Genomic DNA, 18,917 nt, shown 5'->3' on the forward strand with positions numbered 1-18,917 from the left:
TGCAGGCAGGGAGAGGAGGGAGAGTTGGGGCCTGCGCTCTTTCGTACATGCGCGCGCAACAGCGAAGAAATCTCCCTGAGGCAGCTCCGTGCCTCAGGGAGATTAGCTTAGTTTTAAAGTTGGAAAGAATAAAAAAAAAATTATTCAGACATATCCCCTCGTGACAGTGTCACATGAGCTGGGACATGTTTATGAATTTTCATAATTTTTATTTAATTAATAAATAATCCCGCCCGTGGATGAGGTGTCATGAAAAATGCGAAGGCCACCTGGGCTCTTCACCTGCCAAAGCCTCCATATATACCGCCAACCTTAAGGTTGGACGGGCAGCTTTCTCAATTGAGTTAATTGGTTTGTAAATGGTCTTAACAGGCCTTTGACAGTTCGGCGGGCACGCAGCCTACTCCGGTGCGCGCCCGCCGAATGAAAGATTGGAATGACACGCGGTGACATCGGGATGCACGCCCAATGGCATTGTGCATCATTTTACACATCGGCAAGCGGGTAAACAGAAAATGCTGGCCTTGGAATCTGATTTTTGAGGCCTTTACATGCCAAATAGCTACAATGTATGGCATTTATGTGTTAATTTTGTTTTATTTGTTTATGGGATGTGGACGTTACTGGCTAGGCCAGAATTTATTGCCCATCCCTAATTGCTCTTAAGAAATGGTGGTGAGCTGCCGCCTTGAACCATTGCAGTCCATGTTTTAGACGTAAATCCACTTTACAAACAAAGTAAAGCATTACAAATTTCACCTCAGATTTCCTGTTGTGAAAATTGATGATGACATAACCATTGTAGAGAATAAACACACACTACATGCTGTTTGGCATTTCTGTCTTTTGCACATTTTCTTGATTTTAAGCCCCAGTGTCTATTGTTGAGACCACAATAATGGCATGTAAGTCTCCCTTGTCAACTGGTACTAGACCAGCTATTTTTTTATTTTCTCTTCCACCTTTCAGCCCAAGTGGTAAGAAGTTCAGGAGTAAGCCTCAGTTGGCTCGATACCTGGGAAACAGTATCGACCTCAATAGCTTTGACTTTCGGACTGGGACGATGATGCCTAATAAATTACAGAGGAATAAACAGCGCCTTCGGAATGAAGCAATAAATCAAACAAAGGTATTGTATTCTTTCAGTTTTCTCCCTGGATGTGTTTCAGATATGAAAATTTAATAACACCAAGTATTTTTATGAATATTATCTTTGGAGCACCTATGTGCCATGGAGTGGTGGCTGCAGATTAGAGCATCCTACTTCCTTACAAGGTGAGTACTTATTGGTTGCAAACTGGAAAGTGAAGGCGGTATGCAGTGGTCAAATGTTTTTCTGTAGGGGAGGAATTTAAGATTAAAGTTCAAGTTGAATTGGATCTTTCTTGTTCCCCCAGTAACCAGTTAAGCAGAAATCTCCATATATACTACCTGTTTGTACTTTTACTTGGAGAGCAGTGCATAGTCTGGGATGATGAGGCCTTGCACCAAAAATTGAGGGAAGGAGAGAAGAGAGAATGTAGAGCTGATAAATTAGCTTTTGACTATATTGACTATTAAAATAATTATATTTAGTTTCAAAATTCAAATCCAATTTCAATGGGAATTTATTTGTTTTGTATTAATGGTAACTTCACTAATTTGTGCCATAGCCTATTTCATCTGCACATGTAATTTCTTCCTCCCAAGTATAGCTATATTTATCTAGCCCTTTCCTGTTTTCTTTTAATTACAATTGTGTTTATAGTTTGAGAAGATGATCAAAATGGATTTATTAAGTTTGCTTTTGCATCCATTGGTTGGAAAACACTAGTTGAATACAAGTTCTCTAATTTCCTATGCCTACTGATGAAAAATGGCAGCAAAATAAAACAAGTGCATCGTTGCCATTTTCCTATTGTTTTCACACTTTGGCTAATATAAATGTGTATTATAATTAGAACCCATTGTATATAGGATTCACTAGGACAAGTGACATTGACCAGAGTGGTCCTTGCCAGCATTCCTGTGTTCCTAATGGACATCTGGCTATGATGGCCTATTTCCTGCTTTTGGTCAGCCTGGTATAAGATGTAAGCAGATACCCATCAATGTGATAGTCTTGAAATTAAGCGGCAGAGAAATCCACACAACCAGAATTTACAATGTGGATAGTTTGTTTTCTGGTATGGTGTGTCTGCAAACCAATTCTCAGATGACTCGGGAGGCTTTGGTTGGACAAGTAGTGTAGCTGGCAGATTTGCAGTTTTCGTTCAATTCCAGAAATAATCTTGTGCATAATTGGGGTTACCTAAACCCTTGGTGTTGGCAACATGTTTCTAATGCTATTTTGGCAAGCAAGCCTGGCACTGAGTAGGAAGAATCTCAGCTCTCTATTACAGGCTTTCGCTCCGGGCCCTATTAATGATCCAGGATAACTAGTTAATCATCAATTGTTCCTTAGCGTACTCAAGGACATACCTGGCTCAGGTATTAGATTATTAGAAAGAGTTGAATTTGTTATGGTCTCTCATTGCCAGGCAGATCATTTTGGAACCACCCACACCTTCAAGACCCTACATTCCTTTCTGTCTTTTCTTTCCTCCATCTCCACCAAAAGGGAGCAGTTTGTAGTTGTAAATGATAGCTTTTAACCTTCTTTAGAAAGATAACTGGTATAGGGAACTCCTCAGGAGCTACATAGTGATCAGCTGTGATTAAGAAAATGGTGGTAATATAAAACCTGAGTTATGACTTGGCAGATGATATGTGCCAGGCGAATCAAATCCACATGGGAAACATGATCATCCGGTCACAACTGTTTTGCAATTTGTATTTTATTTTGAGATGCGTGCCCTGAATTCAGAAGTAATAAGACTACCACAACGTCAAAGGTTTTTAGAAAACTAAATCAAATGTTTATTAACAAAAGAAAAGATTAAACACATACATAGGTCTACAAATTACTACTATAATAACTCCTAAAACCCCTAATTAACCTGGTTTCCGGTTACACCCCTGTTAAGGCAACAGTAAAAACAAATAGATTTAAATAGATCCAGGCAAAGCCACACAATACCCTGGACAGTTGAATTCAAAGTGAGTTTTCTCAGCTTCGGTTCCTGTAGACAGCAACTTGATGCACAGAGGCTGGAGGCTTTTCACAGTTGTTCAATATTAGAGTTCCTTTTCCTCTGACAAATAGCCTCATCTCCTTTATACATGTTTCTCCCTTTTTAATGCAAATTCCATTGCTCCGATATGTCTTTGGTACTTTAACTTTCTTAAAATTAGTACTATAAAAAGATTTATATTATATCAGTAACCTTTAAGAAAAATAAACAGTGTTTGGTTTAGCTTCTTCTGGCCAGGTGTAACATCTCACCATCTCTTTGAAATTCAGATTACTCTGGTTTATCCAAAAATGTAAATTTTCCTTACACCTCACATTTTAAAGCTTCAGCCATATTTACACATTTAGCATTTCTAACCTAGCTGCTTGTTGGTGAATCAAAGCCTCTAGACCAACTGTCTCCAATTCAATTAAATCTCTCTCTCACTCTCTCACACACACACAAACTATCCAAATCCCACTATTAACCTACAGTTACAATGAATCACAATATTATTATGAGAATTATTATATTTTCATGACATGAGTGCAATGTTGTCATTCTCCTAACCATATGAACATACGAACTTAACCAAATGAACATACAAAATAGGAGCAGAAGTAGGCCATTCGGCCCCTCAAGCCTGCCCCGCCATTCAATAGGATCATGGCTGATCTGCCTCAGGCCTCAGCTCCTCATAGCCCTCAACTCCCCAATATTTCAAAAATCTATCTACCTCCTCTTTAAATACTTTCAGTGATCTAGCCTCCACAACTCTCTGGGGTAGAGAATTCCAGACATTCACTACCCTCAGATGAAATTTCTTTGCATCTCAATTTTAACTGTGTCCCATTATTCTGTAACTATGTCCCCTAGTTTGAGATTCCTCCACTAGTGGAAACATCATCTCAACATCTACTCTGTCAAGCCCTCTCAGAATCTTGTACGTTTCAATAAGATCACCCCTCATTCTTTAAAATCTAATGAATAAAGGCCTAACCTGTTTAGCCGTTCTTGATAAGTCAACCCCTTCATCCCAGGAATCAGCCTAGTGAATCTCTCTTGAACTGCCTCCAATGCCAGTATATCCTTTCTTAAATAGGGGGACCAAAACTGTACACAGTACTCCAGCTGCGGCCTCACCAACACCCTATACAGTTGTAACAAGACTTTCCTATTTTAAACTCCAACCCCTTTGCAATACAGGCCAAAATTCCATTTGCCTTCTTACACTTGTTTGGAGTCTCTCTCCATTTAAATAATAGCCTGCCTTTTGATTTTTCCTATCAAAGTGCATGACTTCACACTTCCCTACATTAAACTCCATCGGCCAAATTTTTGCCCACTCACTCAACCTATCTACATCCCTTTGCAGATTCCTTATGTCCTCACCACAACATTCCCTCCCACCTATTTTTGTATTGTCAGCAAATTTGGATACATTACACTCTGCCCCCTCCTCCACATTATTAATATCGATAGTAAATAATTGAGGCCCTAGGACGGATCCTTGTGGCATTCCACTAGTTACGTCTTTCCAACTTGAAAAAGACCCATCAATCCTGACACACTGTCTTCTGTGTTAACCAACCCTCAATCCATGCTAATACGTTACCCCCAATGCCGTGAGCTTCTATCTTGTGCAATAACTTTTAACGTGGCACCTTATCAAATGCCTTCTGGAAATCCAAATACACTATATCTACCGGTTCTCCTTTATCAACCCTGCTTGTTATATCCTGAAAGAACTCTAGCAAATTTGTCAAACATGATTTCCTTTTCACAAAACCATGTTGACACTGATTGCATTAAGCTTTTCTAAATGTCCTGCTATTTCTTCCTTAATAATGTATCCTAGCATTTTCTCAATGACAGATGTTAGACTGACTGGCCTATAATTTCCTGCCTTTTGTCTCTCTCCCTTCTTGAACAGGGGCGTCACATTAGCGGTTTTCCACTCTTCTGGGAACCTCCCAGAATCCAATGAGTTCTGGAATATTTCAACCAATGCCTCCACTATCTCTGTAGCCACTTCCTCGAGCCTGCTCCCCCATTCAGTAAGACTATGGCTGATATGTTTGGGTTTTGAATTCCACATTCCCATCTACCCCAACAACCTTTGATTTCCTTGCCTAACAAGAATCTTATTTACCTCCTTAAAAATATTCAATGACCCCCACCTCCACCACCTTCTGAGGCAGAGAGTTCCAAAGTCGGACAACCCTCAGAAAGGATTTCCCCTCATCTCTGTAATTTTAAAACAGTGCCCCCTAGTTCTGGACTCACCCACCAGAGAAAACGTCCTTTCCGCGCCACCCTTGTCAAGTCTTCTTCATCTTATATACTTCAATCAAGTCACCCCTCACTCTTCTAAATTAGTGGAAACCTTTGCTCATAAGACAACCCACTGATTCAATTTAGTAAACCTCCTCTGAGCCACCTCCTTCCTTAAACAAGGAGACCAAAACTGCACACAGCATTTGAGATGTGGTCTCTCCAATGCATGTATAACGGAAGCATAATATCCTCACTTTTATGTTCAATTCCTCTTAATAAAGGATAGTATTTCATTAGCTACCTTAATTACTTGCTGTACCTGCAAACTAACTTTTTGATACTCATGCACTAGAACACCTAGATCCCTCTGCACCTTGGAATTCTGCAATCGTTCTCCAGTTAAGTAATACTCTGCTTTTTTATTCTTCCTGAAAAAGTGAACAACTGCACATTTTTCCCACATAATTTATCTGCCATATTTTTGCCCACTCACTCATTCAACCTATCTATATCCAACTGCAACCTCCTTTATGTCCTCTTCACAACATACTTTCCTACCTATTTTTGTGTCATCTGCAAATTTAACTATCATGCCTTTACTCCCCTCATCTAAGTCACTGATAAAAATGGTAAAAAGTTGAGGACCCAGCACAGACCCCAGTGGGACTCCACTCGTCACACCCTGTCAATTTCACCTCTCTTCCTTCCACCTCCTGATTTACGGCTACTACTGGAATGTATTTTGCATCTTCTATACTGAAGACACAAGCAAAATATTTGTTTACTTGTATACATTGTGGTTACTGTTAGGGGGCCTCTGTAGACCATTCCCACTAGTGCCTTCTTTCCCCTACTATTCCTCATCTCTAACCAAACCTGTTCTACATCATGATGTCCTGAACTATTACACAAATGTCAACCTTGATCAACAGTGTTACCCCTCCACATTTACTGAGCTTCCTATTCTTTGTGAATGTCACACACCCCTCAATATTCAGGACCCAATCCTTGTATTTGTTGAGCTTTTCTTTAGAAGGAAAATACTTATCCTGAAATATCTCCATAAATGTCTGCCACTGCTTCTCTATTGATCTATCCCATAGCCTAATATCCCAGGTCACTTTAGCTAGCTCAGCTTTCATGTCCACATAATTGCCCTTATTTAAATTTAAAATACTAGTCTTAGACCCACTCTTCTCCCTTTCAAACTGGATGTACAATTCAATGATATTGTGGCTGCTGCTGCCTAGGGGTGCCTTTACTCTGAGGTGATTAATTAATCCTGTCACATTACACAATACCAAGTCTAATATAACCTGCTCTCTGGTTGGTTCCAGAATGTGCTGCTGTAAGAAACTCTCTTGAAAATAGTCTATGAGCTCCTCATCCGGGCTACTACTGCCAATCTGATTTTCAATTTATATGTAGATTTAAAAACTCTCATCATTATTGCCATCCCTTTATCACAAGCACCCAATATTTCTTCTTGTATACTTTGTACTACATTGTGGTTACTGTTAGGGGGCCTCTGTAGACCATTCCCACTAGTGACTTCTTTCCCCTACTATTCCTCATCTCCACCCAATCCGATTCTACATCATGATGTCCTGAACTATTATACAAATGTCATCCTTGATCAACAGTGTTACCCCTCCACATTTACTGAGTTTCCTATTCTTTGTGGATGTCATATACCCCTCAATATTCAGGACCCAATCCTTGTCATTCTGCAGCCAGGTCTCCGTAATGGCTATCAGGTCATATTTATTTACTTCAATGTGACCTATCAATTCATTTACTTTATGAATGCTTTACGCATTCAGAAGCAAAGCCTTTAATTTTGTCTATGTGTTAGCTTTGTAACATCTAGTCTTGACTGTTGGTGTATTCTTAGTTTTATTCTCTGTCCCTTCCTGGCATTCTCTGACCCTCATTTCCCATATTATTATTTTGGTCCCCTGTCTTGACTCTATCCCTTCATTTGCTATATTTACCCATCACCCTCTTGTTTAGTTTAAAGCCCTCTCTACTTACCTAGTTATGCGGCTCACTAGAACACTGGTCCCAGTACGGTTTAGGAGTAGACCATCCCAATGGTACAGTCCCTACTTTCCCCATCACTGCCAGTGCCCCACGAACCAGAACCCACTTCTCCCACACCAGTCTTTGAGCCATGCATTAATTTCCCTAATCTTATTTGCCCTATGCCAATTTGCACATGGCTCAGGTAATAATCCTGAGATTATTACCTTCGAAGTTCTGCTTCTTAATTTGGTGCCTGGCTCTTCATACTCACTCTGCAGAATCTCTTTCCTTGTCCTGCCTATGTTGTTGTACCTACACGTAGGTGAGGTTTTAAATGATTACTTTCATCTGTAAGCATCTGATAGAGGTATACAAAATTAGAGGGGCATAGAGGTAGATAGGAAGAAACTTTTTCCCTTAGCAGAGGTGTCAATAATCAGGGGGCATAGTTTTAAGGTAAGGAGCAGGAGGTTTAGAGGGGATTTGAGGAAAATATTTTTCACCTAGAGGGTGGTTAGAATCTGGAACGCACTGATTGAGGGGCTGGTAGAGGCAGGAACCCTCACAACATTTAAGAAGTAGTTAGATGAGCACTTGAAATAGCATACAGCTAAATAGCATACAGAGCTACGGGCCAAGTGCTGGAAAATTGGATTAGAATAGATAGGAGCTTGATGGCCAGCAAGGACATGATGGGCCGAAGGACCTGTTTCTTTGCTGTTTAACTCTGACTCTATGACTATGTAGCATGACAACTGGATTTCCCCCTCCCACTGTAAGTTCCTCTCCAGCCCTGAGCAAATGCCCTGAACCCTGGTACCAGGTGGCCAACACAGCCATCTGGAGTCTTGCTCTTTGCTGCAGAGAACAGTGTTAATCCCCCTCACTGTACTGTCCCCTACTACCATTACATTCCTTTTTGCTCCCCCCACTTGAATGGCTTCCTGTACCATGATGCCATGACCAGTCTGCTCATCCACCCTGCAGACCTCGCTTTTGTCCACACAGGTAGCAAGCATCTTGTACCTGTTTGACAATTACAAAGTCTGAGGCTGCTCCACAACTGCCTGCTTGGTCCCTTTACCTGCCTCACTTGCAGTCACATCTTCCTGTCCCGCACTGTTGTCCAAAACAGATGACTCTATTCTCAGAGGTGTGACTGCCTTCTGGAACAAAATGCCCAGGTATTTCTCCCCCTCCCTTTATGTTGTGCAGCTTTCACAGTTCGGTTTCCAGATCAATAATCCTAATCCAGAACTGCTCTCGCTACTTACACTTTCTGTAGATGTGTTTGTCCTGGATCGCCTTGGTGTCCAGAAGTTCCCACATTCCAAAGCTGCAACATAACACCTTTTCTGTCATGGTTTTTTTGTTGTTTAGTTAATTTAATTTAATGATTTACTTAATTAACTTAGAATAATTCCTACGTATGCTACAATTTACTGTGCTTATTAAAAGCTAGTACCATTTACAACTAAAAGTTATACATCTATTAAATGCACAGGTATGTGTTTTAGAAATTTATTTTAATTATTTTATTCATTTAAGTTTTAGTTGTTTATATTTATTTAAATTTTTATTCATTTTAATTAATAAACCCTGTTACTCCCAGTAAGCTTTACTACTGCTATTGCAAAAACCTTTAAGAAAACCTTACAGTTACCAATAAATTGTACCAGTATTTAAAAGGTAAACGAGCAAAACAAGTAAAATACTCACTGCTTCCGAAGTTCCCTATGATGTCACACTTGATTTTCTCCAAATCTGGTCAGTCCACTGAGACCCATCACCAGCAGCAGCTAGCTCATTTATCTCATGCTCTTTTATCTCCCCTCTCGCGCTCTTTTATCTCCCGGTTCCATAGAACATTGATTCTATCATTGGCGATGTAAAGAAAGGTTTAGCAGCTGCTGTTTTTTCCTTTGTACCCCAGTCATGATAGGCACTGAATAATGGATATATGAAGAAATGCTCTCACATGTAACCGCCAGGTAATGCCCCAATGTTTTTTTCACTAGTTAAACGACTGACAGCTGCCTTCAATGTAATGGATGAACCTATGGCAGGACACTTTCAAACTCTTTTGAGTTACCAACAGTCACAGATTGCAACTCTTTCGAGTACAATCACAGTTCTTGGTTTCCGGGAGTGGGACATGAACCCACAACCCTCTGGTTCAAAGGCGAGGGTGCTATGAACTGAGCCACAGCTGTCAGCCACTTGATGTGTCCATAATGTGACCTCTAATAACTAGACTAGACCCAGAACAATGTGGCTGACTCTTTAATTGCCCTCTGAAATGGCCTAACAAGCCACTCTGTTATATTCAAGGGCAATTAGGGATGGGTAATAGATGATGGCCTTACCAGTGAAGCCCAAATCCCATGAATGAATAATAAAAATTGATAGCAATTGATTGCACTGATTCACTAACAACTCATTGTATCATGTGACTACCAGGATGGTAGAAGGTAAATTGAATGGACCATGGTCCATTTTTCATCTAGCAGCTTCCACGTAATTGACACATGTTTGCCTCTCAGTTATTTCATTTATCTTGCATATTTCTAAGGGAATCCATCTTGCTCTTGATTTAAATCTTGATCAATGGAGCTGCATTGTCAGGAAGAGCCACACGTGTATCCTGTCTCTGCTGTGTCCTTGTAATGAGATACCTGGTCGGATTCCTGTATTGATATGCTTCTGATCACTGGTGATTCCCAGGATATTGATAGTATGGGAATTAGTGATGGTGATGTTGAAGGTCTGGGGAAGCTGGGTATTTTGGAGGTAGTAATTGCAAGATAGTGAATGTTGTCTTGATACAGATTATAGGCTGACATGGGCTTTGCCATTATTGGGGAGTTGTAAAACTGCACTGCGTAGGATCATCAGCAAATGACCCCACTTCTGATGTTGCCCTAAAGAGCCCTGGATGTGATGTCCATGAGCTACTTTGACCTTTGACAATCATGACCATGTAAAACAGAAGCAGGAGTAGGTAATTCTGCCCTTCAAGCCTGGTCCACCATTCAAAATGGTCATGGCTGATCCCCCATCTCAACGCCATACTCCTGCTCTTTCCCCATGCCCATTGACGCCTTCTTAAATATATTCAATGACTTGGCTTCTACAGCATTCTGTGGTAGAAAATTCCACAGGTTCACCACCGTCTCAGTGAAGAAGTTTCTGCTCATCTCGATCCTAACTGGCCTACCCGGTATCCTGAGACTGTGACCCCTTGTTCTACACCTCCCTGCCCCCAGACAGGGAATACATCATCCCTGCATCCAGTCTGTACATCCCTGTCAGAATTTTATACATTCCAATGAGATCCCTCTCATCCTTATAAACTCCAGTGAATACAGGCCCAGTCGGTCCAACCTCTCCTCAAACCATAATCCTGCCATCCCAGGAATCAGTCTGGTGAACCTTCGCTGCATTCCCCCTATGGCAAGTATATCGTTTCTTGGGAAAGGAGATCAAAACTGCACACAATACTCCAGGTGTGGTCTCACAAGGCCCTGTTCAGCTCCAGTAAGACATCCTTGCTCCTTTACTCAAGTCCTATTGCAATGAAGGTTAGCATACCATTTTCCGCCTTAACTGCTAGCTGCACCTGCATGCTTGCTTTGTGATTGGTGGACAAGGACACCCAGGTCCCTTTGTACATCAACATTTCCCAATCTATCACTATTTAAATAATACACTTTCATTCTGTTTTTCCTACCAAAGTGATAACTTCACACTTAACTATGTTATACTGCATCTGCCATGTATTTGCCCACTCACTCAACTTGTCTAAATTGCCTTGAAGCCTCTTAACACCCTCCTCATCACTCACATTCCCACCTAGTTTTCTGTTGTCAATAAACTTGGAAATATTACATTTGGTTCCGTCATCCAAATCAGTGATACATATTGTGAATAGCTGGGGCCCAAGCATTGATCTCTGCAGTACCCCACTAGTCACCACCTGCCATTCCAAATAAGACTCATTTATTCCTACTCTGTTTCCTGTCTGCTAACTAATTTTCAATCCTTGCCAAAATATTACCCCCCAATGCCATGTGCTTTAATTTTACACACTAACCTCTTCTGTGGACTTTATCAAAAGCTCTCTGAAAATCCAAATACAACACATCCACTGGTTCTCCCTTATCTATCCTGCTAGTTAAGTCCTCAAAAAACTCCAGTAGGTTTGTCAAATATAATTTTCCTTCCATAAATCCATGTTGACTTTGTCTAATGACATTTTTTTAAGTGTTCTGTTATCACACGCATTAGAATAGACTCTAGCATTTTCCCTACCACTGATGAATTTTTTTCCCCCTCCCTCCTTTTTTTAAATAGTGGAGTTAAATTTTCCACCCTCCAATCTGCTGGGACTGTTCCAGAATCTACAGAATCCCCTATTACTATTGTTCTCCCACTCTTTTTTTTCTTCCCCCACCCCTGTGCAGCTGAGCCATTGGTGCCACGGACTTGGCTCTCGCTGCATTCTCCTGAGAAGCCATCTCCCACAGCAGTATCCAGAACAGAAAATCTGTTAGAGAGGAAGGTGGACCCAGGGTTGCACCACGTGCCTAGTGCCTTTAGCCTGTCTGGCAGTCACCCATTCCCTTTCTGCCTGTGCACTCTTTACCTACGGTGTGACCACCTCACTGTACATGCTAACCATGAGGATCTTATTCAAGCGGATGCTCCACAGTGACTCCAACCACTGCTCCAGATCCTAAACGCTTCCTGCACACGTGGTCACCATGGACACTGGAAATATCCCTGACTTCCCACATCGCACAGGAGGAGCGTTCCAAGTGACCGAGCTGCTCTATCATGACTTAGCCTTAAATTAATCCTTTTACTTTGTCTAGAATCACAGAATCACAGTGCAGAAGAGGCCCTTCGGCCCATCTAGTCTGCACTAACATGTGAGAACCACCTGACCTACCTACCTAAACCCATTTGCTAGCACTTGGCCCATAGCCTTGAATGTTATGACGTGCCAAGCGCTCATCCAGGTACTTTTTAAAGAATGTGAGGCAACCAGCCTCCACCACCCTCCCAGGCAGTGCATTCCAGACTGTCACCACCCTCTGGGTAAAAAAGTTTTCCCCTCATCACCCCTAAACCTCCTGCCCCTCACCTTGAACCTATGCCCCCTTGTGATTGACCCTTCAACTAAGGGGAACAGCTGCTCCCTATCCATGCCCCTCATAATCTTGTACACCTCGATCCGAGAACTGTGATTGTACTCAAAAGAGTTGCAATCTGTGACTGTTGATAACACGAAAGAATCGATCAGGTCGCCCCTCAGTCTTCTCTGCTCCAACGAAAACAACCCAAGTCTATCCAACCTCTCTTCATAATTTAAATGTTTCATCCCAGGCAACATCCTGGTGAATCTGCTCTGCACCCCCTCCAGTGCAATCACATCCTTCCTATAATGTGGTGACCAGAACTGCACACAGTACTCCAGCTGTGGCCTCACTAAGGTTCTATACAACTTCAAAATGACCTCCCTAGCTTAAAGAATATTAAGGACAGTAGAAATACTCACCAATTCCTAGTTACCAAGGCCTCTGCTCTTCTTTCTGTCTGAGGAAATGTAGCAAATGAAAGGATCGCCTCCTTCCCTCTTCATCAAACTCCCTCACTCACCAAACTCCAACTGAAGCACTCAAATGCAACCCAAAGCAGGTCTCCATGCAGACAAAAGCAGCCCTGTAGATGGTTTACTTTTATGCTGTCTGAATGTAACTTCTGAAAACCTGTTTAAGCCAGTTAACTAATTAACCAGCTGCAAGCAGAGCCTGTTTTAAAGCTAGACTGAAACTCATCTCCTCCCAACCCAAAGAGGAGGTGTCAGCTGTGGCTCAGTTCATAGCACCCTCGCCTTTGAATCAGAGGGTTGTGGGTTCATGTCCCATTCCTGGAAACCAAGAACTGTGATTGTACTTGAAAAGAGTTGCAATCTGTGACTGTTGGTAACTCAAAAGAGTTTCCCAACCCAAAGAGCAACTTTTAGTTAATTGCTTAATTAAAAAAAGACTAGCCTGTAGATAGAGATTAACCCTTAAATTATATTAATCCTTGAGACTCTCTCACTCACCAAACCCAACTGAAGCACTCGAATGCAGCCCAAAGCAGCACTCCAGTGCAAACACAATGATCAGGCGTGGCTCAAGCCACTGGAGGCTTTTTCTATTTAATTTCATTGACCTCAAATTTGCTATGGATCCTTGGTGCCATAATATCAAATACTGCCAAAGACAACTGTTCTTATCTCTTCTATATGGCTCTTTTGGCCATATTTGGATCAAGGTTATGATGAGGTCTAGAATGGTTTTGGATAAACTGCTTTTCTTTTGATTGGGAGGAGGCTGGTAAAGTTGTAATTACGTGGCTTAAATTTGTACTGTATTCTGTAGATAACACAAACCTTGGCATTCATGTTCATATCTCTCATACTCTCTGTTTCTGTCTCTCTCTCCTCCCATGTTAATTAACATTAGCCCTACAAGACAATAAATTAACTTCCAGGTTTTTTGAAACCAAGACCTCCCTCTACAGGTTTAAATAATGTTTGCACACGTTAGTACATATAATATGACAGGAAATAGATTTTATGCTTCTGCATGAAAATTTATAGCCTATCTGGTTACAGTCTACTACTGATATGAAGTAAAACGTTGAAATATTTATTAATTTGGATTAAGCAATATAAGTAACATATCTACCTGGGGGAATGGGGCATATATTTGTATTATCAGAATTTGAATTGAACAGCTTTGATAAGAGCAGTGTGCATTGTCATAACTAAAATTTAACATACTTTATCAATTATGCTAACTGTTCTTTAGATCTGAGCCATACTGGTAATTTTTTTAACTGCAGTTTGTTTTTAATTGACTTAATCTGTCCTAACTCTGCAACTCATAACCCAAGAGTTAGCTTTTGAACTTGAAGAATGATGTGTATACGTGTTTAGATAAGAGTTTAGTTAACAAATCCCTAGGTAATGCTTAACCCTTGCTAAAATGAGCTCCAGATAGTTCTAAGGAATTCTGTTATTGGATTGTTTGTGCTTTTTTGTGATTTCGGTTTCCCAGATAGTTATGGATTATGAAGGCCATTTGGCTCATTTTCATTGATCTACCTAGAAAGATCCTGCAAACTTACTATTTTAACAAGTAATTGTTCTTAAAAGGTTCCAGGGTTTTCACTGTCACTTTGCTTCTTGTAGTCCTAACAATGCATCGATCACTCTTTGGGTAAAGAAAATATTTCGAATGCTAATCTCAAATTTACTTTTTAACTGTTCGAAATTATGTCCCTGTAGTCCCTGCCAGAAGACAGGAAGTAAATATATATGTATCTCTGTCAATGTGGCTACTTTATAAAGTTGTTATTTTTATTTTAAAAATGGACAAGGCTTTATCCTGACTAGCCATGACTCATACCAGAGGAATTTCTAATCTTCAGAAACCAGCAGGGACCTTGTTATATTTAAAGAGAAGCTAGTGCCCTCTGTAACTACTGACAATCAGATACCAAAGAAATGCACCGACCCCTTTACATTTCTAAGGCAGAGCTTCAGCCAACAGAGACGTTATGTCTGCAAAGGACAATAGGGACCTTGACTCCTCTATTAAACACCTCAAGATTCCAGACCTGGGAAAATACATCCTTTGTCCAACACCCAGGAAAAGAAGTGAGAGGTATGTCACGTAACCTCCCCTCCAAGTTGCTAGAACTTTTAACATTGCTGTGTATGACTGAACCAAGGCAGTCTACAGTTTTACCATCCAACAGCAGCAAAAAGAGCCCTGTCCAGATAAATTGCCTGGCCCTCTTCTACACTCTGAACTAAGGAGCACTCGAGCTTTTGTATCTGTGCCTTCAAGATTAATTCATCTCTATGTTCCTTCTCCCATCATGAAATTCCTCGCTTCTGGGAAAGATGGATCACCCTGCAACAGTTTCAGCCTGCTAACCTCTGAAGGACCACGCCATTGGACTTTTGATTCTGGACTCACATGAAACCATAACTCCTATTCTTATCGTGATCCTGCCCTGTACCCCTTTTTTTCCCTTATCCCTGTTTTATTGTAAGAATGCAAAAGGGGCGGATGTTGTGAAACCCCTTTCCCGTGTTCTGTGTGTGTGTATAATAAACCAACCCTCATATTTTACCTTTTCTGTGGGGTTATTAATAGAGGATTGGATCAGTCCAACTAAAGGGTTGGGGAAAACATGCCATAACTTATAAAGGAGGAAATCAGAAATCAAAAACACCTTTCTGTTTACGAAAGGATAGAGAGAGGAGAAATCGGAGCTGTTTAAATTAATCCCCCTTCTGCCTATAACACAGTCGACATTTGACTTTTTAATGGAAAGTAGTTGTTAGAATTGTAGGTTATAAGTATTCAAAAAGCAAATTTCAGTTCAGGATTCCTGAGGCTATGACCAAAATTAGTTGCCGGCAGTTCCAAGAAATTCCATGATCATTGCCTTGTAAATCACCCTAGTTTTTGGCAGCACTGTGGGATAAATACCATCTGTTCTCAGGTTCATTTGTGTTTAGCTTGACTGGGTCTTCCATCTCATTTATGTAAGTCATTGATTTTACTTAGGTTATCTTTGCTTGCAGACAGCATGTTGCTCATGAGTTCACTTGCGATTGCTTAGAATTGAAGCAGAGAGAACACCACTAAGCGAGGTGGAAACCGTACTTCTAAAATGAGATTTTGGTTAGAGTTGCAATTGGAAGAAAGGAGGAAGGGGACAGCAGCGTAGTTCAATTAAAATTAAAGCAGATAGAGAACACATAATAAAAATGTAAATCTAGCTTATATGTGAAATTTTGGAACACTTTTATCAAAGTACCACATAGACTTTTGAATGAAGTATGTGGAATTCGAGTATTGCTGAAAAAAGAGACTTTTTTGTCGAAGCTTTTCGTCTTGCATTCATCAGGACAATTCGCAAGAAAATATCAATGTCAGGGGAAACAATATATTTATACTGTATGACAAAAGAGTGTTGATTGGTTGGCAGGTGGACTCTGATTAGTAGAACCGTTGCCATGGAGAATGCACCAGTTGATGCTGACTGACAGATAACTGCCAAGATTGGTTTGAAATTTAAACCACGCAGCTTGACTCTGGTAAAGACAGTGCCCTGGGGACTAAACCAGCGCATGGCTGTCACTTATTTTGTTTAGCTCAAATATGCTTTCTGTCTGCAAAGAACAGGGCCTTGCATGTTAATATGCAGGTTAATCTGAGGTAGACTGGGCACTTATCAGAAAGTGATGGCCTGGGGCCCGTTCGTGAGTTAGCGCAAAATATAGCATGAAATGATCCGATCAGGGGCTACCTATCCCTCATTATCCCTCAGGATGCTTTTGATGCGTCCTATTTTAGCATCAAGCTTGCATGAGCAAATGTTACGGGCCTTGTTTACAAGATTGCCAATAAGGCCAATCTTATAGCATGTGGAACTGTAAGAGTCCCAATGCGTGTATTGACCTGTGAAGGTAGGCTTGCGATAGACAGTGGTAGAGAACCCCCGGCAGATTTCTCAACTAGTACATCAAGGAAAGGGAGTCCATTTGACCACTCCATTTCAAAGGTGAATTTGAGCGCAGGATGGAGCCCATTAAGACATGTAAAGAAATAATTACATGCAGCTTCAGATTTAAATATAGCAAAGTATCACCCACATATCATAAATATGCAAGGAGTAGGAGGTTGGGTGTCATTCCATCGAAAACCTGTTTCTCATGGAACCCAACAAAGATGTTTGAGAGAGCTGGGCCTAGAGGGCATCCCATGGCAACACCATCTATTTGAGCATACACAGTGTCATTAAAGGTCAACTCAACTGCACGAGCTGCCAAATTCATAAGCTGAATGAATACTGATTCACGCATTGGTGGTGGTTCTAGATCTCCATCATATGGTGCTGCAGTGCAAATATCTACAGCTTCCTTAAGTGGATCATTGATGACTAGGCTAGCAATGTCAAATGAGCACATGGACACAGCATTGCTATGGATATGTAGCCCTTTATAGCCTTCAAAAATATGAAGGAATCCTTCACCGTGTAAGTGGAAAACTTGCTTAAAACTGGTTGTAACAAATCGTCCAACCATTTGGCTAATTCATACTGTGCAGAAGTGGTCATAGATAAGATGGGGCATAAAGCAATATAATTTTTGTGTGTCTTGGGCAGCCCATATGTGGTAATCTGATGTGTAATGTACCTTTTAAGAAGAATGCTATAATGGAAGATCACATGATCTTAGTATCCAATAGCAGAGTAGCGTGTGTTACCTTAGTAGTCAGTAGTAGTCTAGAGTTAGAGTCTGTAACGTAGAGACAGGGTTTGAGTTGTACGCGCACAAGTGTAGCTTCTGAGTTCCTTTGTAAATAAATAAAATGTGTTCTACATAACAACCGTCTGCTGATCTACCCTGTTTATGGAACCAACAAGACCATCCCGAAACAAGCATACAACCCGAATCCATTAGTCCAACTAAACTAGTGACCAGGATCCAGCACCATACATACGCGGACGCAACGAGCTGTAAGGACGAACCCTGTCATATATATCACACGGCAGCTCATTGCTCTTACACAATTCCAGCAAGTGTTTTTTAAAGTTTACTTTTGAACAGGGCTGTCTAGCCTTGTTAAGCGGCAGGTCTAATGGATACGAATTTGGGCCTTTCATTAAGAATAATGTGCATTTTGTTGATATAGTCATGTTTGTTAAGGATGACCATTCCCATCCCTTTTGTCAGGTTTACTGATGTGTATGTCCGTTTGGTCTTGAGACCTCACAACTCTGTAAGACATTTGCATCGCATGTTAAAATCAGACAGATCATTTGGAATCCCGCAATATGCATGCACTAGATCAGCTAGGCATGCTTTCAAGGATTCAGCAGCTTCAGTGAACGCTGGTATGTGGTTGGATAGTTGGGAGTAGAGGAGTTCGAACTCAACAAATACCTCTTCCCTTTTCTTTTGGGATGAAGACACACCAAAATTGAAACCATGCGCAAGGACGAACTTCTCACTTTCTGAGAGTGTGGTCAGAGAGATTTGTTACGTATTTGGTGGCGTAGTTATAGGTACGTTTGTTATATTTAAATCCACAGCTGTATGTAATAATTTCCTGGCATGGCTTAATGGGCTCCATCCTGTGCTCAAGTTCATCTTTGAAATTGAGCAGTCAAATGAACTGCCTTTCCTTGACGTACTAGTCGAGAAACCTGCCGGGGGTTCTCTGCCACGGTCTACCGCAAGCTTACTTTCACTGGTCAATACACACGTTGGGATTCTTAGATTTCCACATGCTATAAGATTGGCTTTATCAGCAACCTTATGAATAGGGCCTGTTCCATTTGCTCACCATGCAAGCTTGATGCTGAAATAGGGCGCGTCAAAGACAATCCTGGGGATAGTGGCTACCCAGATCATTTCATGCTGCATCTCGTGCAAACTCAAACGGG

The 18,917-nt window shown here is 41.0% G+C and overlaps 1 protein-coding gene across 1 annotated transcript in view; it reads left to right on the forward strand.

Annotated features, from left to right (window-relative positions):
- Positions 1-18,917, forward strand: part of mbd2 (methyl-CpG binding domain protein 2) — a 133,460-nt gene that overhangs the window by 31,400 nt on the left and 83,143 nt on the right. Inside the window, exon 2 of the mRNA XM_078552398.1 lies at positions 970-1,129. Within this exon, the coding sequence (XP_078408524.1) occupies positions 970-1,129 (160 nt within the window). The remainder of the gene's footprint in view (positions 1-969; positions 1,130-18,917) is intronic.

This window comes from Cetorhinus maximus, chromosome 1 (assembly GCF_964194155.1).
Source record: "Cetorhinus maximus chromosome 1, sCetMax3.hap1.1, whole genome shotgun sequence".
Classification (NCBI taxonomy): Eukaryota; Metazoa; Chordata; class Chondrichthyes; order Lamniformes; family Cetorhinidae; genus Cetorhinus; species Cetorhinus maximus.